The following is a 19,649-nucleotide window of genomic DNA, read 5'->3' as shown; positions in this document are numbered from 1 at the left end:
GAATGCTACATTTAGTGCAGGCAAAGGAATTGCTCCCATTACTGATGTTCCTCTCATAGAAGTTTGTGAAAAATTGTACTTGTGAAGTGTAACTATTAAAAATTTCTTGAAATTTGAGCAACTTGATATATTTTCATAAACCTTGGTTAGATACAATTGAACTTCAAACAAACAAGAATTTCCGTATGTTTTCCTGTGGTGGATAGGTTTGATACACAAGGACGAACAAGAAATGGAACTTTAAAAAGCTGAAACAGAGCATCGAAGAAGTCAAACTATCGCCAACTTAAACGAGAGTACAAGGAGCCATCGTCTGACTCCTTCTTAGCCTCCAGTAAATACTTTGTCTGGCGCAAATCATCCATTAAATGACTCGGGGTAAACGAATGCGAATACATATTAAGGGAAAGGGGTTGAGTGGAAGATTGCCCAGGAATAGGACTGGAACGTGAAGCTGAACTACGGTACTTTGAACGCATGTGAAACCAAGTTTTAAAGGAACCAAACAATTTAAAATATGTGCAAAGAGCTGTCAAGAAAGCATCGATCTCGGTTCGTGGCTTGGACCGAAAAAGTGCCACCACATCTTCACGACTTTGCTGGTTATGAATCTCAAGAAAGGAGTTCAACATCCAAGTTAAATTAAGATGTTCTCCTTCCGGAATGCATATTTGTGGCTTCAGCCTGCTGAGAATAGTGAGAGGTAACAGAAGCTCTAGCTCTAGTGACCCAAAACTGCTGTAAAAAGAGCACGAGCTGTTGTCGATCCCATTGTCCGAGTGAAGCACGATTTCCCTTGCCAAATTCATCATATGGCATCTGGGTTTACGAATTTTCAAAGGCAGATGGAGATCACTCAGCTGGGTCACTACAGCCATCATCTTTACAAGCCGTCCGGTGTACGACACATTTAAAGGATTGGAAGATTTCTGAAAAGGAAAAAACAAGTGTGTTTCAAGTAAATTTTCTTTATACTAACTATGAAACTATTTATCCTCCTTACCAGAGCGTCTAGGTGATAGCGAATCAATTCCCGACAAGTCATATTGACGTGAGGAATCGTGGTTTGTGGCCAAAGAAGACGGGCTACCAGCGGCAATGCATTTCGGTCTCGCAACTGAGCTGACGGCTGAGTGACTAAACTGATCCAGCAACGCAAATCTTCGCTCAAGACGTGAATGATAACGCCTAGCGCAGCTCTGTTACATTCAAGCTTTGAAGGTGATCTGTAGGGATCAACGTACATCCTCGCAGCCTCCTCACCGTCAGCATTCAACACTTCTTCCAAAAGGCTTCGAAGATTTTCCCAACGACTGCAGGGATCCACATCCTATAGAGACAAACAGTCATTTAGAAGCCTAAAAATTTTCTAGATAACAAAATGTTTACGTCGAAATGACGGGATAAGATGGACCAATAATATTTTCTCATTGCAGCATCACCCGATGGATGTAAGCCTAAAGTCGTATAAATCAGTTCCTGTGCGCGATGCAACACAACATGCTCCTTTGCTTCCTATGGAACAGGTTTTTTTTAAAGCAATAGAAAAGCTGTTTAAAAAATAAAAAATTTTACCATTAAAATTCCGTAAATTACTGTGTGCAAATCAATGGCGTGGGGATACCGATTGCAATCAATGTGCTGTGAACGCAGCGCTTCAATGTGTTCTACAGGTTTACGTTTCATAAAGAAATTGAAGTTAACATGGAAGCTGTTAGGAAGAATTCGTTTTGGGGTCTGCAAAGCCTTCTTGAAATCTGGACAGATTATAACTCCTAACTTGAGATCCAGCAGGGTTTCAATATCTTGATAGGTTTGTTTGAAAGCAACAACGGCCCCCGCGTTGATTTCTTCGAGTCCCACTGTAATTTTCGACGTAATTGACAGCCCATCTTTCTCAGCTGAATGGAGTGTGCTGCGACGCAAAATGCGACGTTGGGAAACTCTCTGTACAATTTCGGATCCTTCTTTTTGTGTTACTTGAGAGTTTGCATGGGTCGAGGATATTGTGTCAAGGGGCATTTTGTCAACATCAACTGAAGTGATAATTGATTCTTCTTGTCTCGGCTTCTTTTGAGTAATCAAAATTGTTGATTGGTCGCATAATTCAACTGGTTTCACCTTTGAAACGTTATTTAAATTTTTGACAAAATCAGGAGGAACAGGTTGTTTTTTATCAGATAGCCGCGACGATGCGCCATCCGTCTTGGTCGAGGTTTCCGCAGGGTTTCGAACTGTGACTGTTTTCGACATTTTTATAGCGTCGATTTTCCCCGCGAAATCCAATTTTTCTGCAACAACCTCTTTCCTTCTTGATTTGTTTTCATCCTTTGCCTGCTTTCGACTATGAGCGTTAGTTTCAAAATTTTCAAGGACTACGGTACAGCGTTTTATCCTGGGCTGACCCTCATTGTCTTTAATGGAATCTTCTTGGGAGCTACTTACAGAATGAGTGCGTTTTAATTTGTGGACGGGGGAACAGGTAATGGCGTCAATTTCGATGTCAGGAGCCATAGAACGTTTTTCTCGGTTCAAATTTTTCTTTTCTTCCAATGCCATACGTGTGGGGACGTTATCTCGGATAAATGATTTATTTGGCGAGCGCATAGCAAGGCCACCTTTTTTCTGTGAAAGATCAAACACTTTTGAAGTTCTTGGAGTAGTACTTATTTGACTTTCTAGGGGCTTCTTAACAACTCTTGCAATTCTCTTTTTCTTTTGGGGTGAAGGAAACACATCTATATCCAAATTTGAAGTGCCATCAGAGGAATCCATATCAATTGCTACCACTTCGTGCCTGTGCACTGGTGATCTTTTTTTGGAGGGTATATCTTGGACAACTTGTTTTCTTATATTTCCAATTGAAACAGAATCACTTGTTAGTACTTCACAACCTTTTTTAATAGGTGAGACTGGCAGAGTATGTGAGACACTTCTAATAGATGATTCTTGAAATCTCTTCTTTACACCAACTGCTGGGAACTTTATAGTGTGATCACTCGAATTCTCTTTCTTCATTTTTTCTTGAAACACTAGTTTCAGGGCTTGGTTTGAAAAAGCTTGTCACACGGGATTGACTAGACATTTCATGCTTCTTTCTGTTCTTGCCTGACGAACTGTATGAATTGTTGGAAGCCATATTTAAAAAGGAAGTTTTACTTCCACCGTTATATGTACAACCTATGTAAACCAGACAAGAAAGAAAAAACAAGTTAATAGTATACATTGCCACTTTCACAACAACATGCAATGTTTATCATACAGCAGGAAATTTTGTACCAATAAGACTGATTTAAAGTGTTACACAGGACTTCATATTTCACAACAGGTACATTACTTAAAACAGATGATAAAAGCGAAACAATATGTATTTTGATGTTTTAATCACTTCTCGCGCCGCATCTTTTCACTACGAATAAAAATTTCCTACTGCTTTAGAATCGGTAGCTGGGTTGCATGTCCGTTATAAAAGCATTAAACTAATTTCTCTTTTTGTCTTTTGAAAATTTTAATTGCCAGATTCAACTACAAACAGGTTTTTACCGTTTTTACGAACCACAAGTTTATCTTTGTAATCATTATATTTTGCCAAAAGAAATAATGAAAGATTTGGCCAAAGTCATAAGTCCACATCGGTTAATACTAAACACTAGACATTCTTAATGAAATTTGGGGACCAAAAATTACATTAATAAAGTAAAAGAGCAATTACCATACGTGATCTCCTTTCAGCTATTGTTTCGATCCGTCTTATTCAGAGTGTGCACGATCATGCAAAACGAGGTAATATTTCAACACACAAAAAAAAAATATATGAAGATAGAGTAAGAAAATTAGTTTCTATTCAATGCCGCTGGTTCTCTACCCAACCCAAGACGCGAAATTTTCTCGAGACCAAAAGGAATAAAAAACTTTATTTATGTCGAGACCTTGACCTTGGCACTAAAGGAATAGTTTATATTTTGTTGGTTAGGTCATGAATAGTTTCCATACTCGGTTTGACATGAATGGTAACGATAAAAGAAGCAACTAGGAAAGTAGGAATGGCGCCATCCACCATGTGCACAATTTTCTCTAAGTTTCAAAACAAACGTGCAAGTGCAACAAAACGACAAAACAAAGGAATTTACTGAAGAACGATCTATTTTTATCATACAGTTTCTGGAGTTCTGATTATTGATTTAAATGTTCATTACTTGATATTCATATCTGACTAAGTAAAAAATTGAAAAAATTTCAAACTTTGAATAAATAAAATAAATAAATAAAATAAAATATTTTGGCATGCATATACAACCGATTTCGCAACACTGCCCCGCGGTCTCACACCACTCTCTCTCGGTATAAAAGCTTGGGCACTACGAATGCGCGCTCGAATTCCAGTTTGAACATGTTGAAAGTAGAGTGTGCTATGTAGATCTGAACTATTTTACAGCAAAATTCTGTGGCAGTCATTACCTGATAGCTTTTACAAATTGTGTATTATCTCCTGCTATATACATACGACACACGTCGGAACCAACCACGAAAAATTGTGGACAACGTGTTCGAAAGCTGCTGATCCCTAACGACATGATGTAAACGTAAGACAGCCATGAAATATTTTGAAGTTGGGAATGATCCATTTGTAATGAAAAACATTTTTTTTTGCCAGTTTTACCAATTCAGTGTGGATTTGTATCTTCTTTGCTGCTCAGCATGGATCTTTCTCCTACTCTTGTTTGGAGGTAAGAACAGTTCTTGATTATAACTTAGTGTGAAATGTAACAGTCCTCCAGTTGTATTGTTCTAACATAGACAAACTGATTCACAGTAATAGTAGGGTGGTAGGCCATTAGAGATATTAACGAAAACAATTATTTCTGCATTTGTAAGAATTTTCCTTTGTTCACCCTGAAAATCTCAATTGTTGATTTTGCCAACAAAATGGAGTCTATTAGAAAGTTAGAACAACTTCCCAATTAGATGTCATCGGCCGAGCAAGGTTGAAAAGGTTTGCCACTTTGGTATCGGCGTTGTAATCGAAAATTCCTGCATTAATGGACTTTGGAGATTTTTCCAGCCCATAAATCAATGCAGAATCCATTTTGAGATATTCCAAACCATTTGAACTAGATGTGTTAACCTGTACTTGCATGTTCAACACGCCTTCTATAGCCTGTTGAGTCAAGTAGAAAATTTCTTGTGAATTACGTGTTCAAGTATGCAAAGATGTAGTCTTGTTACTTACAACACCATTGACGATTGTTTCGGTATAACTAAAACGAATGTAATGGTATTGCTTAGTCGAGATTGTATCGATTGTTTCACCGTCATCCCAAAACAAATCACCAGCAGCTGCTTTGTCCGAGTTCAATGCCACGATCCATCGTAAAGTTATTTTGACGACTAATTGTTTAAAAAATTTTTACTGTTGCTCCATTGATTAATAATAATACCATCTCACCTGAGCTTGGTGTTTAACGCTTCCAATTGCTGCGGTAGAATGTAACCTCCCCTCACATGAAGATTGATCTTGTCAAGCGGCGTGTTCCAAGTGACATCTGTACCGGATGTCTCTTCTTTTTTCCGGTATAATAGTCGTACCAGGTATCGGCTGGCAAATAAGCTCCCAACTGGGTTGTATTTTCGGTCAGCACAGGGGAAATGAGTAAGGCAGGACCCCAAAGGAACTGGCCATCAATTGATTTAGCTCGCACATCAGTTGGATACCTGCGTTTTAAATTGATTGATTTCCAGTTTCTGTAAGAATAAAAATTTTTTGAAAAGAGATTCTTACTCATGGTAGAGAGGTCGAACAACAGTTGATCCAGATGTGTGGCTATGGTAAAACAACGTGTAAAGATAAGGTAGAAGACGATATCGGATGTTGAGGGCGGTCCTTGATGCGCTAGCAACGGATGGCCAAATAGCTGGATCTTGGGGATCCGTACCCAACGAGTTGTGGTTTCGTGCAAATGGATAGAAAGCGCCAAGTTCCATCCAGCGTTCGCACAGTTGTTCGGTTGAATTGACAAAAAAGCCACAAATATCTGCACCGATGTATGGTATGCCGAAAAGGTTGAACTCGAGACTTCCTGTTGAAAGAAATGTAACACTTTATGTGTTAGTCGTTCATTTAATAAAATGCAAAGTTTCCTTTACCAATAATGGAACTATGCAAATCCTTCCACCGTGACGTGTTGTCCCCTAGCCAATGGCCGGCGTGTTTCCCAGAACTTGGAAACGTTGATCGTGTAATGACGACACCTCTTTTACCTGTAGCAGCTTGCAATCCCCTTTAGTTTCCATGGTTATTAAACATAAACAAAAGACGTTATGTTTAGTAGTTGTGGCAAATAAGCAACGGCAAAATTCCTACTCGTAAGTTGGCTTCGTTTGACTCCATCCGTAAAGATTGTGAACGGCGTAGTGAAGGTGTTCGTCATTTTGTCCCTGGCGACCCACCATACAAATAGTTTTGTCAGATAAGCGATTCGTGTCGGAGCGGGAGGCAGAAACTTGAATAATATTTTTAATTTAAAAAATGTTGTACGAGAATTAACTGCTCTCAAAGTTCTTTCGTATTTACGTGTGATGTAAGGTGGATCATCCCATTCGTTAACGGGGCAAATTAAATTCCATGGGTGTTTATCTGGTGGATAATTGAATGGTTTTTCCTTATTGGTATCGAAGGCAGCTGGCTCGTTCATATCCTGAGAGCAATGGCAAGTTAATACAGTTCACTTGTTTTTCCTTTACATCTTCTTCTTACAATCCAAATTCCATCGTACGGTAATAAATCGTGGAACGTTTTCATTTCCTTCTTCCACCAGACCTGAGTTTCATTTTTGAAAAAATCGGGGAATGCCGTCCTTCCATCCGGCCACACCTGTTCACATTTTTTGTCTTCATTTCTTGCTGTCTAAATAGTTAGGCATGTTTGTTTTTTTCATTTAAAACTTACGTAACCCAGCATAACGTTATCCAATGGCTGGCAATCGTCAGGAAAAGCACTGCAGTCGCTGTTTGGTTGTAATGTATCGTTGAACCACGTGATGTACGCTCCCGCTAACATAGCGTTGGTGTGAGTAGGATAATCTATATTAGTTTTTTCAGTGTTGATGGCGGGATCGAGAATAGGAATAAAGCGCAATCCCCCAACTGCCTGCTCTTTTACAAATTCAGGCAAATCGAGGAAAGTGGGGCCCAATGTAAAATCGGCTTGATTGTCCATATGGTCAATATCGGCGTATTGGACATCCTAAAGCGAATAATTCTGTGAGGATTTTTTTTTTTTCGTTGTTACTGCGCGTGCGAAATTACTTGAGGAATTCCTGCGTTGTGTGTCCTTTCTACCACTTCGCGAATATCGTTTGTTCCTGTGTAACCGTAACGACTTATTTGAAATCCCAGTGACCTGCGAGTAAAGAAAAATTACGTCGGCCGTCTATGTAAAGTAACTAAACGACAGAGGGCAATACCAGTAAGCGGGCATCATTGTTCGACCGATAACTCCTGTGTACTGTTTAACAACATCTTCGGGTTTTGGACCGAGGAAAACAAAGAAGTCCAAGCCACCGCCGATAGTGCGGTAAGTCAGGCCAGGATAAGGGAGGGTTGTGACGTCTAAAATTCAAAACGATTGCCAATTTGTGGCATATTCATTTTTTCATCTTATCTTAAAAAAAATAATAATCTCACCAATGGCATGGCTATTGAACAAAAAGACGCCATGAGATGATCCATCGTCTTCGCTCACCATGTAAAACGGGTGGGATCCGTACAAGTTCATTTCGCCCTTTTTTTTTTTAAAACACATTATTAAAAAAATATTCGAATAACATATTGTATTGCAAACTTACGTCTCCTGGTGGCTGATCGCGAGCAAAGATGGGGTGCATTTTGTAATTCATGTTGTGTGCGAACGAGTCGTGGGTATTTTCTCCGATACCGTACAGATGTTCACTTGGCAGGGCAAACGAAATCATGAGAAACTGTTTTGCGATGGTGAGTCCTCCTAATTTCGTGTCTAAACTATCGATAAAATGTAAAATGCCCCGTCAAGTAAAATTGCCGTTACTTGCGTAAAATTGTGATATTTTGCTTTACATGATTTGATCAGTCGAACGTCTTCTGATTACGAAATCAAAGGGCCCTCCCTCGATACTGTCCGATATCTTGACAATGTAGTCGCTCGTATCAGATGGCGCTGTCGGTATTGGCAAGTTCAGTCCCACTGGAGGTTGATTGTTTTCGATCGAACTTCCATCTTGGTAAAACTTTGAATCGAAACATGTGTTACAAAGACATGACAAACTTTTGAAGAAAGACGTTTTTGAATGGCTGTACTTACTGTAAAGCGAAGCATTTTGTCCCCGTAAAAGGTGACCTTAAATTTAACTTTTTCATAATCGCCGCCATATAAAGAAGGGGTGTCTTGGCGTCTTTGAAGTTGGTGTTCAATGTACGTCCCGTCTCCAGCGTTCACGGTCGAATTGTGCTTGAGTAAAGAAAAAAGCAATTTTAATTAATAAAAATTTAATATTTGATTAATTAAAATTTAATTTTCAAAATTTAATTTAAATGTGTTTTGGTTCTTCTAATTGATTTTCAATTATTACGAGGAATTTTGATTGATTTATAACAAATTTACCTGGTAGCCGTACGATTTTGAACCATCCAAAGGCAAATAACATTTGACATTTTCGCCGGCATCGTCATAAATGCAGCCTTTTGATTGACAGAATGCGCTGTCTAGTGTTTGGTCTTTGTCTATTTCCATCAACGGGAAACAGGCGATTCGATTGCCGCTTGTCTTGTTCGGCTTCTGCGTACACGATGATGATGGGTATGATGACGGCAGCAATCAACACGACTATCAATAGAGTCCACAGAATTTCTTTTCGTATTTTAAGTTTTGCCATTTTCTATTTTTCAACTTAAAGAGTCGCAACTTAAACTGCGCAGCTTTTACGCCTTACAAGTGAACTCGCAACTAACTGTCCAATGATTTAGGGCCCTTTTTCTTTTTAGTGTGGAACATATCGCTCAAGTGCATTGAGATCACACAGCCTTATCGCCGTTGTTCAGTATCTTATGTAAACTGTACGTTTTTTTTTGTGGAGGAGTTTTGCACCTATTGATTTTAATGGACAGCATGTTTGAATGGCGAATTGGGATGGCAGTTACTTGGCTATTAATTCTAAAATAGGATGATGTGGGACAATTTCTTTTTGACTAACAAACTATTCGAGCAATTTAACGTATTTTCTTTTTACCATTCACCCTCCATTTCTTTAAGCACTGAGTCATTTTTTTTAAATCAGCACGTGCACTCGTCTCGCCGGGATAACAATGTCAGATCGATAACAAACTTGTTTACTCGTCTTAGTTTTAAAATTTTTATATTCCCTTGTCGGGCTGTCTCACCTGCATTCCTTAATTTTGATATTTGAAACATGATTACGTGCCTTCAACCGGCAAAATGATTCCTGGAAATGTTTAAATTGAAATTATTAGCACCTTGTTAGCACCTTCTGTTTAAAAAATAATTTTGTCCTAAAGGCTATTTTATGAGCTAAATTTCGTTTATTTTTATGACTTTATGACTTCATGACAGCCAGTCTTTACTTGTTACAAACAGCCTTAAGTTTTTTAAATTTACAACTTGTTCCAATATTACTATGGGTGGTACCTGTTCAGTCAAATGATCGCCGAATAATCCTCTAGATAACAGCCGTCGTTAAGCTGTTGTTTTCGTTGAACGAAATTCAACCAGACTATGTGGTTTTTCCTGCGTCAATAATCGTCCTTTTTCATCTTGGATGTGCGATAGCTTTGGCCGACTTTGGCAGGATACCACGTCACATTTCACTAAATAGTTGCGATGTATTTTGGGACGGCGTAGGCGAACATTGCTGCCAAATGACAGTATCGTGCGTGTCGTTCCGCACAAGTTAGAGTACGCAATTTTTGAACGACATTCAAAAGGCCACGTAGTGAAAGAAAGGAGAGGGGGATTTATCATTTTTGATTCACTTACAAGTGTTGATGTTCTTGAATTGGCTTACCGCTACACTTATCCGAAACTGTAATCTTTAACGTATTATTCATTTTATGGTTGCGTTTTTGTTTGGCATTAATCAATTGCGCACTGTTTTCGCCACTAGAGTTTCTTTCCCATGCCTCTTTCAGCCTTCCTTGAAAAACGTGGCGTTTGTCACGTTGAAAATCGCAAACTAATGCCCCGAGGAATACTTTTTCAAAAACATATTTCTCCTCCCATGATTTCCCACGGTCTAGACGGATTCCTGTTTTTTTCTTTTGTTTTTCTAACTCTGCCCTTCTTTTTAAGGGTTTACCAACCTCAGGGCTACACTCGTTTTTTTGTGTGGTACAGTTACAGACACAGTAGACGTTGAAAACAAAAATATTATCGAGTGCGGGATCTGACATTTGGTTTATTGGGCCACCTATCGAAATTCAACGACGTAGTCTTCGTTCATAGAAAATTTGTAAAACAAAAATAGATTTTTGCTTGTCTCATTGTACTCGTAAAGGGTCGTTTCGACATCTGCCCCATTAACGGAAATCTTGGCCGGCTCGCTCGACCATCCCATGAATTGGATCGTATCCAAAAGCTGAGAGATCCCACCCCAAGCGTCACCAGATCCCTTTTCTACTTTAATATTCAACGTTTCCTGCAACGATGAATGTTAGATAATTAGAAGTACAGAACATCCGCCGCTTGTTCAATTTCATCTTACCCCGCTAAATTCGAACGTATTGATTTGATAAAGCCCATCTTCAATCGTGTTGACGCTCTCTCCGTCGTCCCAAAACAATTTACCGATGGCGTAATTGTTGTCATCGAGTGGCACCAACAGCTCAAAATTATTGTTCCGACTAAATTCAAAAATTTTCAGAATTTGCAAAATTCAAAAATTTTCCAATGAAATAAAATAACCTGATCATTGTGTTGAGGGCAGGTTTTTGAGCGGGAAGAATATAGCCACCGCGCAGGTGTAAATTTATGTAATCGCGAGGGGCAGAGAAGGTGTTGCTACCAGAAGCTGTTATTCTAATTCCCTATTGTATTAAACAAACAATAAAAAAAAAAAAAAACGGAAGATGTTAAATAATTCTTCACCAGTATTTTGAAACAGACTAAAATGTGGCACTCACCGTGTAATAATCGTACCAAACATCTTCGGGAAGGTAAACTTCAACCGAAGTTTCTCCTGGTTGTAGTACAGGTGATATCAACAAAGCCGGTCCCCACATGAATTGCTTGTCGATTGAACGGGCGTTGATATCCATAGGGTACCTAAAACGAAATAGAGATAGTATTCGGGAGGAAAAAGAAAATAGGTCATGGCTGGAAACTCACTCGTGATAAAGAGGTCGGGCGACAGTGCCTCCGACAGTGTGGCTATCGTAGAAGAGGGTGTAAAGATAGGGCAAGAGTCTGTAGCGGATGTTGAGAGCTTTGAGACTAGAAACAGCCACAGTGTCTGGCCATTCTCCAGGATCTTGATCTTTGAAAAGGAAGCTGTTGTGGTTGCGAGAAAATGGATAAAACGCGCCCAGCTCCATCCAACGTTCGCACATTTCTTCTTCTGCGTTGAGATTGAACCCGCAAATATCCGGTCCGACGTACGGTATATTAAACATGTTGAATTCCACCATGCCTGTTTTAAAAAAGAGCCAAGTGGCTAAACAATTCGATTTCAGAAAAAAGAAGTTTGCGAAACTTAATTTTTTACCAATGATAGAGTTAGCCATTTGTTTCCATGTCGAGTAATTGTCGCCCAGCCAATGGCCCGCGTATTTGCCGCTTCCAGCAAAAGTAGGAACGCGATAGAACCATGGATCGTTTTCCGGCCAAAACTTGACGCACAGCACTTGCAGGCAGCGGGAGATTCAAAATTATTTACATTTTGTTTTGTAATTCATTTCACTGCATTACCTTTGAGTTGCCATGGCATGAGAATGGCCGTAGAGACTGTGAACTTCATAATGGAGGAACTCGTCTTCCTCACCGAACAGGGACGCCATGCAGATGGTCTTTTCCGAGAGCCTTCCAGTCGCACCAACATTAGCAGCCACTTTTCGAATGTTCACAACAAAACGTTAGTGCGGCATCTTGTGCATTTATGGACTTAATGGATTTTACTTGTTTCGTACGGGGGGTCGTCCCAACGGTTTGGCGGACATTTCAGTAAAGTTCCAGTCAGAAAGTTTGATGGTTCATTCATATCCTGCATCGGAATTAAACGTTTTAGGAACACAACTTTCAGGCAATAGTGTTAAAGGGTATCTCACGATCCAAAGAAGATCGAAATTCAGTTTTTGTTCTTCGTGGAAAAGACGAATTTCCTCTGTCCACCATTGTTTTGTTGCATTTTTTAAAAAATCTGGGAAGGCAGTTTCTCTTCTCGGCCATACCTTTAAAAAAAAAAAAAAAAGATTATTTAGCTTTGTGTTGCTTTAGTTTTTAAAAAAATGTGAGAAAAAGAGCTTACACGGCCGTACAGGTTGTTGTCGTTGGCAGCCTGGCCATCCGGTTTGTACGTTGAATTGGCCCATTGCACAAATACCTTGTCTTTATCACCCCGACTGAACGGTGGATAACCAAACACTAACAATCAATTTGATCTTATGATTCTTTCGAGTCATCCGAATTTACATGAACGCTAGCTGTTTAGTGACTTTAACCTCTTCATTTGACTTTAAAGAACTGCTTGTTCAAATACTTACACTCGTGGGCGATTGCCGGGTCCAAAATAATTCCAAATTTTAGGCCGTCTCTTTTCACTTCGTCCACCAACGCAGGCAAATCCGCAAAATTAACCGGATCGATGGTGAAATCTCTCCGTTTATCCATGTAGTCAATATCCACATATTGAATGTCCTGCAGTAGACCAAATCTCTTTCATTTTGACTTCAACACATTTGAATTGAAATTTCTTGAAGCTTAAGAAATCGTAGCATTTACGTGAGGGATTTCTACGGCTCGAGTGCGGTCGATAGCATCACGTATTTCGCTCGTGTTTTTGTATCCCCAACGGCTGAGCTGGAAGCCGAGCGCGAAGTAAGGAGGCATGAACGTACGTCCGATGACATCGCCGTACTGTTTCACAACCGATTCCGGCTGGGGTCCGAGGAAAACGAAGAACTCCAACATGCCACCGATGGCTCGGAACGTGATACCCGGGTTGGGCATGGTTGTGACATCTATAGAATATATTAAGGCAAACGAGGACATTGTCCACAAGCTTTTCCAATTTTATTTTGACGAAAAAAGAATAATAATTACCCATTGCATGGCTGTTGAATAAGAAAACTCCGTGAGAGGAGCCGTCCTCCTCGCTGGCCATGTAAAATGGTTGAGTGCACCGTAGGCGTTAACATCTCTCTTTTAGTGGGAAAGTAATGCGTGGGACGTCAATAAACAAAGTAGTAGTCATTAAACATATCGAACTTGCCTTGCCTGGAGCTTGGCCTCTACTAAAAATGGGCCACATTCTGTAATTCATGTCGTGCAGTAAGGTGTCGTGGGTATTTTCTCCAAATCCGTAAAGATAATGAGTAGGCAACGTTGTGCTTATCTGGTAAAACATTTTAATGATCACGTTATTCAATTTTCTGTCAATTTTTTTTGTTTTTTTACCATAAGAAACTGTTCGGCGATCGTTAGGCCGCCCATCGATGTATCGAAACTGGCCAAAGTTCAAAAATCATTTCTTGATTTAAATTGTCAATTGTGTTGCTGTACTTACATAACTGCTCCGGAATTTTTGCGAATGATTTGGAAATTGAAAGGTTGGCCCTTTTCATTAGAACTTAACTGCACTTCGTACTGGATGTCTTCAGTGACGCCAGTTGTGGGTGGTGTAACTGTTACGGGGGGTCGTAATCCAAAACGGTCCTCGTTTTTCGGATAAAACTGTGCGGAAAATAGCAGCACTTGTCGTTGCATACAATTTTATTTGTTTCTACTTAACTTACGGCAAAACTTAACGTGCTATCGCTGTAATAATTGACTTCAAACGTGACTTGATCGATATCGCCTCCATACAGTGAGAAAATTATCGAGTCATCTTCATTTCGGCGTCGGCGGATATCGATCTTGAATCCCGCCTCATCAGGGAGATTCATTAGCTCTCCGTCAATCTGTAATATGCAAATCCGTCGTAGGTATAGGCTCCTTTATAGCGAAATCGATCATCTTTCAAAACACCTCGTAACCGTAGACGCTCGAATCGGGAAGGTAACAATTAGGGTATCCATTAACAGAGTCCCATAGACATCCACTGGCAGTGCAGTTCTCTTCGACCATATTTTCTTGAGAATAGATTCCATTAATTTAAGGACTCAGGTTTGATTTGTGAATGGCAAACACGCTTACTGAATGGATAGCATTCTATTCGGTCATAGTTAACGGAGGGGGGAACGTTGTTGCCATAGTCGTAGTTGGTGTGGAGGGCGATGGAGTTGTTGGCTCGGTGTCCGATGCGGTTAGCACGATAGGCACTACGATAGCGGTAACCACAATTGCAAGCAAAAAAAAGCCGAGAATAAATTTGATCCATCTTGGGGACTTCTTCAACTTCAACGTAAGATCCATTACAGAAGCGTCTTTATGCTCCACACGCAACTCCCGTTAATGTATTGTCAATAGAGCATGTCTTAGCAAAGTGACGCATTAAGAATCGCTTATCTCGGAATCAAAATAGATCGTGATCTTGCTTTAGTAAATAACAGAAAGATACAAACCAGATAAAAATCAATTGTCATCGTGACAATCTTCCCGGTTTCTTCGTTTTATTTACAATGACCATACGTGGGTTAATGGAAGACCATTATGAAATGATTTCCATTTCTTCATCACCTCGGCTGTTGTTTATATCCATAAGTTCTTAGCGATTTATAATTGTTTTTCTTTTTTTTTACTAAGTTTTTCAAAGATATTAGACCGAATATTTCGTTCGTTTTTTTTTTTATTCGTGTATCAGTCAAATTATCTTGAATTTTATGCATATTTGGTTTGAATGGATTTAGCCATTGGTGGCCAACAGTTGACGAGTTTATCATCTATTCAAATTTGACAGTATAAGATTGATTCATGTCGAACTCATACAGCAGCGTAAGCCTCTTTGTCTCGGCAACGTAAAAGTATTTATCTGAATCAATGATACTGTCTTCATCTCCGTTGCTTTGCACCGTAATATTCAACGGTGGGCTGGGCCAACCCATGAATTCGATTGTGTCCAGCTTTTGAACGATGCCCGGCCAGCTGGAAGCGGATTCCTTTTCCACCGTGATCGTCAAAACATTCTAACGAAACAGATCGTTTTACTATATCTAAATTGATTCAATTTGATTTAAAAGCATTCGCGAAATTACGTTTCTCAGTTCGAATTTGTTGATTTGATAGAGGCCGTCTTCGATCGTGTTGACGCTTTCTCCGTCATCCCAAAACATTTTGCCGCTGGCCGAGTTTTGATCGTTTAGTGGCACCAGCAGTTCGAAATTGTTTTGCCGGCTAACAAGGGCGGCAAACAAAATGTTGGTGTTGCATTAGCCACATTTTGGAATGGACATACCTGAGCATTGTGTTGAGATCGGGTTTCTGAGCAGGTAAAATATAGCCACCGCGCAAATGCAAATTAATGTGATCCCTAGGAGCGGAGAGGGTTGTACTGCCGAGAACTGTTACTCGAATTCCCTTTTTTTTTTCGAAATTCAACGAATTTATTTAATCATTTTTGTTTCAACACTTATCAGCGCTTATTCCACTTACGGTGTAATAGTCGTACCAAACGTCCACGGGAATGTAGACATCGACAGATACTTTTCCTTCTTGAAGTACAGGTGAAATTAAAAGCGCAGGTCCCCACATGAATTGCTTGTCGATTGAACGAGCTTTTCTATCTTGGGAAAACCTGAATAAGATTCAATTAAAGCTTTGTCATCAGTCGTCAAATAATATTGCAATCACTCACTCGTGGTAGAGAGGTCGGACGACGGTGGATCCTGTTGTGTGACTGTCGTAGAAAAGGGTGTACAGGTAGGGCAGGAGGCGATAGCGAATGTTGAGCGCCTTACGGCCGGATGCAGCCACCGTGTCTGGCCATACTCCAGGATCTTGATCGATAGCGTCTTGGACGTTGTGGTTTCTGGAAAACGGGTAGAAGGCGCCGATTTCCATCCACCGTTCGCACAGTTCTTCCGTCGTGTTTAAAACGAATCCGCAAATGTCAGCGCCGATGTATGGCATTCCGAACATGTTGAATTCCATCATGCCTAATTTATCAATTTGAAATGATCGAAATTGCATTATTAACATTAATTTCCCCCCCTTTTTTTTGTGCGTGTGATTTAGGTGGGAAATTTACCGATGATGGAGTCGGCCATGTTTTTCCAGTTTGAAAAATTGTCGCCCAGCCAGTGACCGGTATATTTGCCGCTTCCGGCGAATGTGGATCGCGAAAGAATCATGGATCGTTTTCCAGTCAAGACTTGGCGCGCCGCCCTGCAGTTCAGAGACTCTTATCACCTTTGAAACAAACAAAACAGGTACTGTGCTAGTTTTTCACTTACTCTTGAGTGACGATTGATTGCGAATAGCCGTACAAATTGTGAACTTCGTAGTTAAGTCGTTCATCATTTTTCTCTCCGAATTTGGCCACCATGCAGATGGTTTTGTCCGAGAGTCTGTTTGTTGGTCCAGTGTGGGCAGCCACTATGGATGCAAACGGGTCAAAATTAATTTTTTTTTAAATTGTTTATGAACATTCCGTACTGGTTTCATAAGGTGGGTCGTCCCATTGGTTTGGCGGGCAGTACAATTTATCGCTGTACTGGTTGGTGTCAAAATTAGCGACTTCATTCATGTCCTGTAAAAGAAACGGGAAGAATTTTGACCTCATTTTGGCTGTTTCATTTTGTAAACTTTGAATTGCATACGATCCATAAAGCATCAAACTTGAGGAGCTCGTAGAAAAGTCGAATTTCTTCTGTCCACCATTGTTTGGTAGAATCTCTAAAAAAGTCTGGAAATGCAGTCTTATTGTCTGGCCAAACCTATTGCCGAACATTTCGTGATTCAAAATTCCTTAGTGATTCAATTATCGAATTTTTTTATATACGTTTCCGATGATGATGTTATTTTCGGTGGGTTGGTCATCCGGTTTGAGAGTCTCATTTGCCCACTCCGCATAAACCGATAATGCCACGCCTCGCTCGTAAGTTTCGTAATCGTTAGCAATGGCCGGGTCCAGGATGATAACAAATCTTAGTCCACCTTTTTTCACTTCGTCTACCAGTGCGGGTAGATCCCCAAAATTGACCGGATCGATTGTGAAATCTCTCCGTCCATCCATGTAGTCGATATCTGCATATTGAATATCCTACGATAGGCAATTTGACATTTTTTTAAAATTTAAAAATGAAGAGGGCGATTTGAATTTAATCTTGATGTTGTTTGTTTTTGTTTTTTTTTACATGAGGGATTTGCACCGCTCGGGTGCGGTCAATGACTTGTTGAATCTCTCCAGTATTTTTGTATCCCCAACGGCTGAGCTGGAAGCCTAGCGCGAAGTAAGGAGGCATGAAAGTACGTCCGATGACATCGCTGTACTGTTTCACAACCGACTCTGGCTCGGGTCCGAGGAAAACGAAGAACTCCAACATGCCACCGATGGTGCGCAACGTGATACCCGGATTGGGCATGGTAGTCACATCTGAATCGAATGCGAAGACATCAGATTAACGGCAAAGGAAAAAACTCTTTAACATTAGCAGATGTACCGATAGAGTGGCTGTTGTAAAAGAAAACTCCGTGGGAGGATCCGTCGTTTTCGCACACCATGTAAAACGGATGGGCACCGTAGAGATTGACATCTTCCTGCAAAGCATTTGGGGGTAGAAATTAACACGTCATTAAGGCCCTTTGAAATGTTGTCTTTTCAATTGATAAGAGGAGGGTAGTTAAAATCTCACATCAATTGGCGAAATGTCACGTGTGAAAATGGGCCACATCCTGTAGTTCATATCGTGAAGGAAAGTGTCGTGGGTATTTTCCCCAAATCCGTAAAGATATTCGGACGGCAATGTGGTGCTGATCTAGAATGAGTAATGTTGGTTATCAGTAAAATCGTTTTTGTGTTTAACTGGTTATCACAGTAACGTACCATAAGGAATTGTTTGGACACTGTCAGGCCTCCCATCGAAGTATCGAAACTGTGACCGAGTAAACGAAAAGAATTGAGATAATTAAAAGTCACGCCATTTTTTTTGTTTTGTTTTGTTTATTGCGTTGATTTACATGACAACTCTGGATCTTTTGCGGATGATTTGAAAGTTAAATGGTTCTCCGATGCCGGTGTTGACAAGTTTGGCTTCGTAGCGTTGGTTACTTATCGTAGCTGAGGGCACCGTAATGGCGACAGGCGGTCGGAGTTGATCTCGATTCGCTCCTTTAGGATAAAACTATCGGAGGAAGAATTTAAAAATCAAAGATTGTTTAGTTTTGCTTTGGTTAATTTTTATTTAGTCATACCGCCATTCCAAGTGAATTATCCGTATGATAATTGACTTCGAAAGTGATTTCATCTACATCGTTTCCGTAGAGCGAAAACAGCGGTGTACCGTCAGCTGATCGACGTCGTCGCAAGTCGACGCTGAATCCTTTATTATTGGGAATATTAGTTACGGATCCATTGACCTGAAAAAAAAAAAAGAAATCTGTACAATTTATCACAGTCCTAGTCAAACAACGTCGAGTTGGAACAGACCTCGTAACCGTAGACGCTCGAATCGGGAAGGTAACAATTAGGGTATCCATTAACAGAGTCCCATAGACATCCACTAGCAGTGCAGTTCTCTTCGACCATATTTTCTTGAGAATAGATTACATTAATTTAAGAATTCAAGTTTGATTTGTGAATGACAAACACGCTTACTGAATGGATAGCATTCTATTCGGTCATTGTTGGCCGATGGTGGGAACGTTGTTGCCATAGTCGTAGTTGATGTGAACGTTGTTGTCATGGTCGTATATGGTGGGGTTTGCGGGGGAGATCCGGTGGTTACCACGATAGGCACTACGATAGCGGTAACCACAATTGCAAGCAAGAAAAAGCCGAGAATAAATTTGATCCAACTTGGGGACTTCTTCAACTTTAACGTAGGATCCGGAACAAGGATTACAGAAACGGTAGGATCTATTACAGAAGCGGTAGAAGTCCATTACAGAAGCGGTATTACGGGCGTCTTTATGCTCCACACGCAACTCCCGTTAATGGATTGTCAATAGATCATGTCTTAGCAAAGTGACGCATTAAGAATTGCTTATCTCGGAATCAAACTAAATCGTTATCTTGCTTTAGTAAATAACAGATACTACTAAAAGATACTACCCGGATAAAACTCAATTGCCATCGTGATAATCTTCCCGGTGTCTTCGTTTTATTTACAATGACCATACGTGGGTTGATGGAAGACCATTATGAAATGATTTCCATTTCTTCATCACCTCGATTTTTGACAGTTCATTTCAAACAGCTCAGAATTCAGGTATATTATACAATCTCCGATCTCCGATCTCCAATCTCAATGACGTGCTTAAGCTTGCGTCAGTTGTGACACGTTATTTGCTAGTT

The 19,649-nt window shown here is 40.1% G+C and overlaps 5 protein-coding genes across 9 annotated transcripts in view; 1 reads left to right on the top strand and 4 right to left on the bottom strand.

Annotated features, from left to right (window-relative positions):
• Window positions 1-112: 112 nt before the first annotated feature.
• On the bottom strand, window positions 113-3,859 carry LOC116930846. Of its 4 annotated transcripts, none has more exons than XM_032938261.2 (5): window positions 3,713-3,859; window positions 1,576-3,180; window positions 1,390-1,515; window positions 1,004-1,330; window positions 113-929 (listed from the first exon to the last, which is right to left on the bottom strand). In XM_032938261.2, exons 2-5 carry the CDS (start codon window positions 3,016-3,018, stop codon window positions 276-278), a joined length of 2,550 nt encoding a protein of 849 aa, XP_032794152.2. In that variant the 5' UTR covers window positions 3,019-3,180; window positions 3,713-3,859; the 3' UTR covers window positions 113-275. The 4 variants fall into 4 exon arrangements, with proteins under 4 accessions (XP_032794152.2, XP_032794151.2, XP_032794149.2 ...); XM_032938260.2 differs by lacking the exon at window positions 3,713-3,859 and adding an exon at window positions 3,338-3,476; XM_032938258.2 differs by lacking the exon at window positions 3,713-3,859 and adding an exon at window positions 3,280-3,441.
• Window positions 3,860-4,359: 500 nt separating this feature from the next.
• The window catches only part of LOC116936216 (neuropeptide CCHamide-1 receptor), a 35,812-nt gene continuing 20,522 nt past the window's right edge, over window positions 4,360-19,649 (top strand). The window contains exons 1-2 of one of the 2 annotated variants that reach the window (XM_045179040.1): window positions 4,360-4,583; window positions 4,655-4,727. The gene's annotated coding sequence lies outside the window, so the exon portion shown is untranslated. Of the gene's footprint in view, window positions 4,584-4,654; window positions 4,728-16,480; window positions 16,564-19,649 lie in introns of those variants that run through there. The other variant, XM_045179042.1, reaches the window with a different exon arrangement.
• LOC116930844 (maltase-glucoamylase, intestinal) lies at window positions 4,758-9,871 on the bottom strand. Its single transcript, XM_032938256.2, is given in 20 exon segments — window positions 4,758-5,158; window positions 5,231-5,365; window positions 5,367-5,388; window positions 5,447-5,559; window positions 5,562-5,712; window positions 5,780-6,077; window positions 6,145-6,278; window positions 6,362-6,500; window positions 6,572-6,695; window positions 6,755-6,871; window positions 6,947-7,243; window positions 7,306-7,399; window positions 7,464-7,608; window positions 7,684-7,780; window positions 7,845-8,016; window positions 8,092-8,261; window positions 8,336-8,482; window positions 8,636-8,857; window positions 9,412-9,473; window positions 9,677-9,871. Coding segments are annotated over 18 exon segments (2,706 nt in total). The 5' UTR covers window positions 8,765-8,857; window positions 9,412-9,473; window positions 9,677-9,871; the 3' UTR covers window positions 4,758-4,936.
• LOC116930843 (maltase-glucoamylase, intestinal) lies at window positions 10,423-14,662 on the bottom strand. Its single transcript, XM_032938255.2, is given in 21 exon segments — window positions 10,423-10,682; window positions 10,749-10,887; window positions 10,949-11,070; window positions 11,167-11,308; window positions 11,372-11,672; window positions 11,748-11,832; window positions 11,834-11,885; window positions 11,951-12,089; window positions 12,158-12,242; window positions 12,307-12,429; window positions 12,507-12,622; window positions 12,742-12,895; window positions 12,980-13,218; window positions 13,301-13,373; window positions 13,376-13,399; window positions 13,470-13,592; window positions 13,655-13,703; window positions 13,764-13,930; window positions 13,993-14,157; window positions 14,225-14,328; window positions 14,393-14,662. Coding segments are annotated over 21 exon segments (2,814 nt in total). The 5' UTR covers window positions 14,577-14,662; the 3' UTR covers window positions 10,423-10,454.
• Window positions 14,967-19,305, bottom strand: LOC116934911 (maltase-glucoamylase, intestinal). The gene is made up of 18 exons (XM_045179038.1): window positions 18,951-19,305; window positions 18,783-18,886; window positions 18,548-18,712; window positions 18,314-18,477; window positions 18,180-18,228; window positions 17,989-18,111; window positions 17,797-17,893; window positions 17,491-17,729; window positions 17,136-17,396; window positions 16,954-17,070; window positions 16,790-16,883; window positions 16,588-16,729; window positions 16,383-16,519; window positions 15,990-16,290; window positions 15,788-15,929; window positions 15,591-15,712; window positions 15,391-15,529; window positions 14,967-15,321 (listed from the first exon to the last, which is right to left on the bottom strand). Exons 1-18 carry the CDS (start codon window positions 19,036-19,038, stop codon window positions 15,079-15,081), a joined length of 2,727 nt encoding a protein of 908 aa, XP_045034973.1. The 5' UTR covers window positions 19,039-19,305; the 3' UTR covers window positions 14,967-15,078.

The sequence above is a fragment of the Daphnia magna genome, linkage group LG9, assembly GCF_020631705.1.
Source record: "Daphnia magna isolate NIES linkage group LG9, ASM2063170v1.1, whole genome shotgun sequence".
Classification (NCBI taxonomy): domain Eukaryota; kingdom Metazoa; phylum Arthropoda; class Branchiopoda; order Diplostraca; family Daphniidae; genus Daphnia; species Daphnia magna.
Note: the sequence above shows the minus strand (reverse complement) of the source record. Positions and strands in the feature narration are given on the sequence as shown.

Excerpts from the sequence above, each read along its gene's own strand:
- LOC116930846 (XM_032938261.2), bottom strand. The coding sequence starts at position 3,018 with ATGAAGAAAGAGAATTCGAGTGATCACACTATAAAGTTCCCAGCAGTT. Across the intron at positions 1,331-1,389 it reads TCTTATCCCGTCATTTCGAC|GATGTGGATCCCTGCAGTCG; the intron begins GTAAACATTTTG and ends TTGTCTCTATAG. Across the intron at positions 930-1,003 it reads GCTATCACCTAGACGCTCTG|AAATCTTCCAATCCTTTAAA; the intron begins GTAAGGAGGATA and ends TTTCCTTTTCAG.
- LOC116934911 (XM_045179038.1), bottom strand. The coding sequence starts at position 19,038 with ATGACAACAACGTTCACATCAACTACGACTATGGCAACAACGTTCCCA. Across the intron at positions 17,894-17,988 it reads GTGACATTTCGCCAATTGAT|GAAGATGTCAATCTCTACGG; the intron begins GTGAGATTTTAA and ends AATGCTTTGCAG. Across the intron at positions 15,530-15,590 it reads GATCTCAACACAATGCTCAG|CCGGCAAAACAATTTCGAAC; the intron begins GTATGTCCATTC and ends CGCCCTTGTTAG.